A 10,221-nucleotide genomic window follows, 5' to 3' on the forward strand; every position below is an offset into this window, starting at 1 on the left:
ACTGTTTAGCCTGGAGAAGAGAAGGCTGAGAGGAGATCTTATCAACGTGTACAAGTATCTGAAGGGAGGGTGTCGAGAGGATGGAGCCAGATTCTTTTCAGTGGTGCCCAGCGACAGGACGCGAGGCAATGGGCACAAACTGAAACACAGACASTTCCATCTGAACATGAGGAAATTCTTTTTCACTGTGAGGGTGACAGAGCACTGGAGCAGGTTGCCCCGAGAGGTTGTGGAGTCTCCTTCTCTGGAGATATTCAAAACCCGCCTGGACGCGATCCTGTGCAACGTGCTCTAGGTGACCCTGCTTGAGCAGGGGGGTTGGACTAGATGATCTCCAGAGGTCCCTTCCAACCTCAACCATTCTGTGATTCTGTGATTTATAGTATATATACTATGTTTGGGAAATGGGCTTTTTTAAAGACAAATCTTTCTAAGGCTATTTGAATTTTTAGAGGGATTCAACAAAATTGTCAACAAGGCCAATCTGTTTGATATATTCAGATTTCCAAAAGGCTTTTAGCAAAATTCTTCATCTAAAGCTTTGAAGGAAGCTAAGCAGCTAGAAGGAAGGTCCTCGCATGGATGATGAATAGGTGGCCAAAAGACAGAAAACAAAGGTGGAAGTAAAAGCTCTGTCCACTACAAGAACTGATATCAGCAGCAGAATTCTGTAAGAAACCTGCACTGTTAACACATTTGTAAGTTATACCGAAAACACAGAAATAACAAAGGAGGCTGATAAGGGTAATTCATAGTACAAAGGATGTCTGAGGACTGGAGACTGACTGAAAAGATCTGTAGAAGGACTTTATAGCATGAGTGACTGGTCAGAAAAATGACAGAAGACATTTCATGTAGATAGCTAAAGCGGTGCACAGGAGAAAACACAAATTCTACCCTCATAAAAAAAAAGACATATGAACCGATCTCTACCACTCAAGAGCAGGATCTTGGTGTTATGATAGAAACACTGTGGATGACAGAAGTCATCTGGATCCAAGGAGACACTGAATAGGTTAAGGGAAGAAAAAAAAGAGACAGTCAACTCAAAAGGTTCATAAACTACAAACTGGAGACTGGAAGTGTATTGGGGAAAACACTATACATACTTACCATTTTCTTTAGTCTTTTCTAGGCATCTGTTTATGATGTTGCTGGAGATAGGATATAAGGCAAAATGAACCTTTGGTCTGACCCAGTACGTTTGTTATGAGGGTTTTTTTTAATCTTTCACTCAATAGGAACATTAATACGATCTCCTTCCCTTTCTCCCTCCTCCAAGTAATTTTCACTGTTCTTGACCTTAACTTTGAGGTCCTTCTGTTCCTTTTGACCTTTCTGTCAACAGATTCAGAAGTTTAGTCAACAGATTAACAATGCTTAAACAATGTTCGTTTCTTCAGAAGAAATCAGAAACACCATTTTAACCTAGAAATGCAGACCATGGAGATATCCATAGAAATGCAAGACTCTCCATGTGAAATGCACTTGAACATGATTTTTAGCCAAGCCTCAGACCAGCCTTCACTTTAAGCACGCTGCAGAGCATTCTAGGAACAAATACAAGTAGCTGGAGATGATCTAACTAGCAGCTAATGCCTAGAGATCATAAAGGATTAAATCAAACTCTTCGCTTGACAGACAGCTTTTCTTTGAAATAGTCCCAAAACACATGTGGTAAAGGAATTCCAATCTGGAAAGAAGGAATTCTAGCTGCAAAATTTTTTCAACACGAAAGTATGCTGGGGGGGGGGGGGAATTTGAGGCAGAGTGAAACCTGATGAATGTCATGTTTACTAAACACAAAGCAACCCCAAAGCATATAGTACCTCCCCCCATGTTAAATACATGCACGCAATAAAAATAGGAGAGCTATTCACATGCAAAATCTTCAGAATTAATTTTCTCTGAATCATAGCTCAGGCAGTTTTACCTTTACATCATTTCATCCTGCTCTAAAAACACTACAGAAATCATGAGAAAAACACCTGAACCTGGTATTTGCCATTATTGCTATTGTTTCCAGCTTTCCTAAAAGCAACCCAGGGCAGGATAGTCCAAAACTGCACTAGACTATTCTGTCTCTCAGATCTGACCCAACAGCTAGGTTATAAGCTGTAGAGACATCATCTTGGTTATCTGTCTGTATAGCCCCTACCATAATGACCCCTGACCATCCAGGCACAGTTTCTATAGCACAAACAATAGAGGAGGTACTAGTAAAAGGGATGAGCTCCTTTTCCAGCTTCTTTAAAGCCTGGTGAAAAGAGAGAAACACTGTGGGTCCTGCATGATAAGACCTTCTCTGTATTCAAGCAGTAACGAGGGGAAGAAGAGTCTAGTGGGTCCTACCAAGGATGGAGTACTCTCAGCAGCCAGTGGCCTCAACAGGCAGGAGTCCCTCTCTTGCCCTCTAATGCTGCCTGCATGTCTGGCAGACAGCAGCTAAACCAGCCACTCTTGGTCCTGTCAACATTTCCCCTCTCTTCTACTTGCTGCTTTCCCTGGTCTAACAATCAACATGAAGTAAAAACAAGTTCAGCTACTACACTCCACAAGCAGGAAAAGAGATGAAAAAACAGTGAGCATCAATCTACACCTTTTAATCACAAGCAGACACAAACCCCTGTGGATACATCTTCCCCATCCTAGTGTAAGCCTGCAGTCACACATTTATAGCTGTACTCCCATTATCACTACCAATCTGGGTGTTTGCAAGTTCATGCTTTCCTGCTTCCAGGGCAAAAGGTGTCAACTCCAGAAGCAATTGTTTGCATAAGCAGACAGGATGGATCTAAGAGCTAAAAGGCTCATTCTGTATTAAAAACCCACACAGGTCAGACTGTGCCTTTTCTGCTGTGATGTTACTTAGTTGTGCCCTCCCCACCCCCCCGCCCGCAATTCCTTATTCATGCAATATACATTATTTACTTCATGGCTGCATGAAGTAAAGTTGGAAACCAACAGATATCGTTTCTCTCTCCCCTCCCAGAAAAAACAAACAAACAAAAAAACCCCCCCAAACTAGGAAACCACTAGTGCAGCACGCCTCAGTGCTGCTGGATCTTCCTGTCTCCTTATGCCTTGAACAGATCCAGCATGTCACTSAAGCTGAAGTTATTGGTGGCCAAGCAACACCTTTTCCCTTCCTTTACCATGCCTTCAAGAGGAGCTATTGGCTGTGCACAGGAGCAGAGCCTAACAATGCAGACAAGTGTCTGCCTTCACAGTTGCAGGGTATTTCAGTCATTTCCCTTCCAAAAAAATCACCAGGTTGGGGATCAGGAGATGAACAGATAAATTGAACATAGTATATTCAGTTTCTGGTTCTTTTAACATACCGCACCATCTTCTATCAGATGTGAGATAGCAAGCTCTTATTTAAGCATATTTCCAGATGTAAAACACAAAGTCTATGACAACTAATAAACTCTACCTGATTTCTGGCCTCTCATCCCTGATCTTCAAAGGCGGCCTACAAAGCATTTGCAAATGATGAGTCTGGGAATAGAAATTCATAACCATACTAGAGATTAAAAGTTATGGACTCATTAATTTTAATGGCATATTCCAATTCCTTGCTACTCTCACAAAACACTTATTCCAGGTGATAATTACCTCTTTTTTTCCCCTCTCTGTTCCTTTCCATCTAACAAAGGTATCACCACTCTCTTTGCTAACACTTTCCTTCTGCTCAGCAAGTCACCTTTTACCTCAGATTAACTTCAGTTATACTAATGAGTTAGACAAACTCAGAGAAACTGTTTTCAAACTGTATTTACTTCAGAAAGCTCCTACTTCTCTCTCAGAAAGGAAGAACCACCCCAGCTCCCGAATGCTGCTTTCTTTTTTTGACATTATCACATTGTTTTTTACTTCTCCCAAGAAAGCTAGAACATATGGTTTAAATCGTTATGGCTACACAAAAAAAGAGGAATACCAGAACCAAAGATTCATTCTTCTTTACCTCAAGTGACAACTGTCTGTAGCTTTGAAGATGACGACGACAATTACTGCTTTGTAGATAACACCCCTATAGCTAAAGGGGCTACCAGAATTTAGTTATTTAATTGCCATGTTAGACTTTTCATAACATGTACCACAATAGGGCTGACAACTTTAACCCATTTGCTCTGGGGGGATACTGTCAACAAAATATGTATGTTACAGATGGTGTCAGTCTTTAACAGAAATAGCTTTCATTTCTCATGACAGTGGTCTGAAGAACTTTTACTTACTGAAAATGCAGAAGGTGGCATCATTGCTAACATGAGCAGAAGAAACAAGTTCTTCATCTTCTCCTGTGGAACAGAAAGATTATTGATCAGAATTGCTTGCTTCTTTGCTGCTTGTATGGTGGCAAAGCTAAGATATCAGACAGTAGAAAAATGGAGGTGGGACTAAAATCAAGGTGAGAAAAGAAAAACAGTTTTTCACTCCCTGGATGGGCGAAGGCAACTGCAAAGACAGAAAATTACTCTGCACAGAAAGCCAGAACGTAATTAATGAGTGCAATTTTTTCCCTGAACTTTCCTCTGGTATTACAAGAACACCATCCCTGGGCACAGTGGAGGATAGGATGCATGCTGTTGCTTGTCTGCTTTCCAGCATTTCTCATATACTCATGATAAAAAGAGTTTAAGATGATAATGCCTTCAACCAACCCAAAGTGGGAAATTTTCCAGTTAATGTTTCTGTACCCTGTGTTCATCCTGTGTGGCTTGGTGAGGCTTCATGTCTTCCTTTGTGTAATCTTGCATGTTTAAAAATCTTACAGTTTGTCACGGATCGCTATAGCTAGATTCAACCATCAGTAGTTACAGTTCTGCAGAGCCAGAAAGGAGATCGGGTCACACAGACTGGTAAGGAGCATACAATAGAGAATGAAACAGTGCTGAAAAACTGCAGGAGTATAAGTTCCTAAAAATTGGGGTATTATGCACATTTGGGCCTGCAATACTATACGGGTGTATTGCCTGTCGCTTCCTCTTTTGAGTTGCGGCAACCAAACCCACAACAGCCACCCTCACTGAAGTTTACAGCTGTGACAAAGGACACTTTGGTCACTAGAAACTGCCTGCTCCTCATGGCTTCCTTCCTGTTGATTGAGCCCAGAAAGAAGACATGGCCTAGTTATTTCCAGCACAGTGTTACACAATCCAAGCTTCTTCCTAACTTGGGAGAGAAAAGGGAAAAGGAAAGAGGGAGAAATCTTCCTTTCACAAAGCATAAAAGCATCCAGGAAGAAATACTTATCTCAATAGCCTTTGTAACAACACCTCTTTTAATATTAAAACCTCATATAGAGCTCCTTTAGCTTTGAGTATTAAATCCAGGTGAAATGTAGAACATATATCACTGATAACAGTGCTAATTATTAATACAAAACCATTGGGACTAGAATCTTTGCTGCATGAGAATATTGAGTCAGGAACAAAATATATCTAAAATAAAACCTGCTTGGTCTAGTACTTGGGTATTTCCAAAGTTAAATCTATGATGGACAACCATTCTTCTCATAGTGCCAGGCCCCACTGAATCCACACAGCTCATTACAATCTCCTAAAAATCCATAAATACCCATAGATTCTGAGAAACCCAACATTCAGAGTGCTGTGGATGAAAAGCTTCCTCTTTAATATTTTTCCTTTGGCTTATAAAAACTAAGTTCAAAAATCCAATTGCACCTAATTTTTTGTGCACAGTAACAATGTATAGAGAAAATATATTTGGGAAAACAAGAACTAGTAAGTTTCTCTCCCTACACACTGAGTGCCAATCACATGATTCATAAGAAAATGAAGCTTTAGGGGCTTTTGCTCTGAATAGACCTTCATTCACTTTGGATCAGTCCTTCTCGAGGAACTGAGGGAAGATTATGCTCCCTCTGTGATGCACACATGCTACTACATCTCCTTCCATTTAAGTCAGGGAAGAAACAACCTAGACAACAACAACCCTCACAAACAACCCTCCACAAATACRTTAAGTACATTCTCTATGCTGTTGAGGTCAACAGCCAAAACGTGGGCCAGATCTTTTCCACTGGGTTAGGATGACAACCAGGAGAGACGAGGAAACAACCCTTTTGCTACAAGTTCTGTACACACAAAGAGCAAAGCTTTTCTGAAGCAGCTGACATCACTAGTAAAGTGCAGTGTGAGAACAGCATCTTCCTTGAACACTGCTCAGGTGTTAGCGTGACACAAAAGTAAATATATTTGAGATTCATCAGCTTCTGTTCCTACTTCCCAGACAAAAATACCTCTTCCCCAACATTCTTCTCTCACATCTTCCATCCCAGACCTCTTGGGTTCATTAAGCCAGCTGGGGAAATCGCATCCCTTGCTCCAGCAGTGTAGTGCTGCAGGTAGCATACTGCCCCCTTAGCTCCTTTTAGCATTTGAGTCAAGAGGTGGACAGGGAGCTGGGCTCAAACCTTATGAGGCTCCTGGAAAAGAAGCTAGAGGAGCAGCTCCCCATGGCTGGCAGTGCTCCCCATCTCCAAGTATTTAATATCTTGGAGGTTTTAGCCAGATCGGATCAAAGGATTCTGCAAGGAGACAACTAGAGAGACCACCAAGTATTTGGGACAATACCTGCATCAAAGCAACTGCTTACAGTCTGGTGCTTGTTTGTATCTTTGTGCCATTGTTTTTGCATGGGAATTGCCTAGCATCTGGCCCAAATTCAGCAATAAAAAGATTATCATCCAGCCCTGTTAAACTGGTCAACAGATCTCAGGAAGGAGGGTTGGAAGGAAAAACACGGCCTTTCATAATCTATTAAACGCTCCATTCCTGAACATAGCTTGTATCTGATCCTCTGAGCTTCAATAAACTTGTTATTTTGAAAGTTCCCTCAGATGTAGTATTCAACACTGATCCCCTTCTGCTTACTTCCAACCAGAAACAACACAGATGAGACCAGGGAATATGACTGAAGCCTTCAAATGATCAAGTTAAATTTTCAGATGTAATGGCTCTTTCAGTTGCAATTAATAAAAACTCCTTGTAGGACCTTGGATACAGCAGCATCTGTTTATTCTGTTTGTTTTCCATTCCTCACCAAAGGCTGGGTGTGCAGGGGAAGGAATGAAAAGGACAGTGTTTTGCAGTGTTTTTGCTTGTGACAACAGCAGCTGCTGCTCTCTGTTCCTCCTGCCATTTCTTAATTCTTTTAAAACCTCCCCAGCTCCCTTCTCCCACTGTGTGCTAGAACAGCATCTCCACTCTGCTTCACCCAGAAACATTTCCTGAGAGAAAATGGTGACTTTATGCTCAAGATATGGAACAGCTGCTGGAAAGCTCACATGGAGGAATTCCTGTCATAGTGCTAAAATCTGAAGTTACATCAGCAAGAAGCATTATGAGAACCAGTTCACAATAAGTAAAGAGCAACCTGAATCTTCACCCTGAACTAGAGGTGGGCTCCACTGAAACTTCGTCTCCACATTGTGGAAGAGATTCAAATTTTCTAGCCAACCACGTTTGTCATTAGCTGCTCAGGTTAGATAGGTAAAAGGGATGAAGTGGTGACTGCTTCCAAGCACCTGTAAGTTTGGTCAAAAAGTGTAGGTCCAGACCTGAACTACAAAGTTGTTTTCTCTAACAGAGGCCAACCCAAGCCCCTCTGAACACTGGAGAAGTTTAACCTTGGATCAGACTTTAGCATCTCAGGACCCTCGCTTCTATTTCAACAAAGTATGGATCAAGTCAGATTTCGTGAAAATTCAAGAAACTTGTGTCTGACAATATCCACAAAGCAGGTTCTTGAGCCCTTTCTGAACTGCTTCTGCAGCTCCTAGTTCTGCCAGGCACCATGGCCGAAAGGCCCAGAGCGTCACAAGGGAGACAGCTGGCATTTCATCACTCTGGACAGGACATAAGAACTCCAGTAAAACTGGAGACTGGGATAAGCATCCTTGCTGTGGGGCTTAACACTAAGCCTAYTCAGGAAAGAAGCTTCTGCCTTAACAAATAGAAGTTCTAGAAAAGACTGATGGGCAGCATGGAGATGATTCCTCTGTAGTGGAGCCAGCAGTGAATTGTTACAAAAAAACCATTCCATTTAGTTACAAATTCTTATCTGGGGCTATGCAGGCCTAGCAAGATCACTGAATTCTTCATTAAGGCCAGGACTATGTTTGACACAAACTGGAGCTGAGAAGAATCAAGGACAGTTTTAATGACTCCTGTGTTTTCTGTGCGTCTGCAAATCCTGCTTCCCAATGTATAAACAAGATACAAGTGTGCCTACTTAAACTTGGCCTCTTTTCCAAATAACCTCTCAACACCTGGTTCCTAGGGAAACAAGACCTGCACTGCCTGTATATACACACATAAAATAACTTTGTATCAACTAGCTAACTGCAAGGTTTCAAGGACATAAAGTAAGTTTCAAAGGCATAAAGTTACTTTTAGTTTGATATGAAAAAAAATATGCAGCCAGGATGGAGAGACATATTCCATTTGACCCATTTAGACAATGATATTTTCTTTTCAACAGGAGTGAATTTGAACTTGAAAGAGACATTATAAATAACTGGACAGCCAGTGTCTATGTTCTGTTTAGCACATATGACAGATCAAACTCCTTTTGAGCATGAACCACATTTCCAATCATCATCTGGCCAAAGACACATACCACATACATGGGCCAGGGACAGTTCTGGGATTGGTTCATAGGCAGGAGACAAAAGAGCTCTTCAGGATTCTCACTCTTCTACAGCTCAACAAGATAAAGCTAGGTGGGCATGCAGCTAAGTGCCAAAGGAACCCAGCAATGCCAGCCTGGGCAGCTCCTGATGGTTCATTTCATCTCCCAGCTGGGATTTTGAATTACCCAACACAGATCTATTATTTCCAACTGAGGGAGTCCCAGCACAGAAGCTGCCTTTGAATGACTTATGAGCCACAAGTTGGCCAGTCCTGCAATAAACATTTGCCCAATTCAATATAGTTTGAAACCACTTACGATAGAGTTTAGTGCACCCAGCATTAAGGCAGAAGTTACCTTACCACTGTCATCCTGCTAGTCAAACCTTTTCAGAACCTCCCCCATCCCCTACCCCCCAGTCTTCAACATGTTACATCTCAGTTGCTATGTTTTTTGAGGCTTGAATGAAGGAGGTGTGAAATCAGAAGAGATGATATTATGGTGTCGAATTATCCACTGCAATAAATTGTTTTAGTCATTAATTCAGAGTAAAGTCTTTTACTTTTTAGATGCTTTACATTTTCTAAAGTCATTACTAATTTTTGCTTTGCTCTCAGAACTTGTGGAGTGGCTTGGTTCCACCTTTCTTTGTTTTGTTAGCCTTGTCCACTGAGAAGCACCTCTTAAGGTTTGGTGGAAGAGTTAAAAAAATAAAATATACATACAGCAAAAAAAGATGAGTTAGGTCAAAGGAGTTAAAAAAAAGATTTTTTTATATATATATATATATATATATATATATATGAAATATAAACAAAGGGTTCCACGAAGCAGGGATCAAGGGTAGGGGAAAAAAACCCTGCAGATATGGGTCCTTTGACTTAGGCTGGGAGTAGAGTTGGGAGAACAGGGGGACCAAGTCCCAAAGCCCAGAGGAATTAAGAAACTGATCATCCATTTTAGACAGGATATTACCTTCAAGACACTGCTTAACATAGTGTCTGCTTGCTTTCTCCCCTCACTATAGCAGACCATCTTTACTTTGACATTTTTCCAAAGAAAATCCTGAGCATGACTCCCCTTGAGCTAGGGTGGATAAGCTAGTTAACGTGCATATGGCTGTTAAAGTGGGAGGATGCTGAATTTCCCTTGCCTTGACCATGGGATGAGCTACGTTCATAAAGCAATGTTTGTTTACAGGAATGGATAAATGTTCATTAAATGCGTGTCTAAGTATAAAACTGCTTGAAAGTGCTTAGTGGGATGGGAAGGGAGAGAGAACAAAGACAAATATGATACAAGTTGGGAGACTGAAAGTTTTATGGAGATACCTTTACTGTTGATACCCAAATATATTCATTCACTCTAAGTACATGCTAGGAGATGAAGAGTCTTAGTCAAGAAAGTAATCCTGCTGAGATATACTGTTAGCCATACTATGCATTTTAAAATTTCAGCTAGAACAACTTTAAAGTTCACTTGTTAAATGATGGGGAAAAAAAAAAAAAAAAACACACAACAAAAACAACATGAAGCATGTTAAACCCCTGAAAATAGGTTTTC

At 41.0% G+C, this 10,221-nt stretch overlaps 1 protein-coding gene across 1 annotated transcript in view; it reads right to left on the reverse strand.

Annotated features, from left to right (window-relative positions):
* Window positions 1-10,221, reverse strand: part of PAPLN (papilin, proteoglycan like sulfated glycoprotein) — a 65,840-nt gene that overhangs the window by 39,554 nt on the left and 16,065 nt on the right. Inside the window, exon 2 of the mRNA XM_026078772.1 lies at window positions 4,239-4,301. Coding sequence (XP_025934557.1) covers window positions 4,239-4,295 — 57 coding nt within the window. The 5' untranslated portion in view covers window positions 4,296-4,301. The remainder of the gene's footprint in view (window positions 1-4,238; window positions 4,302-10,221) is intronic.

Source organism: Apteryx rowi, unplaced genomic scaffold (assembly GCF_003343035.1).
Source record: "Apteryx rowi isolate R43461 unplaced genomic scaffold, aptRow1 scaffold_488, whole genome shotgun sequence".
NCBI classification, from domain to species: Eukaryota; Metazoa; Chordata; class Aves; order Apterygiformes; family Apterygidae; genus Apteryx; species Apteryx rowi.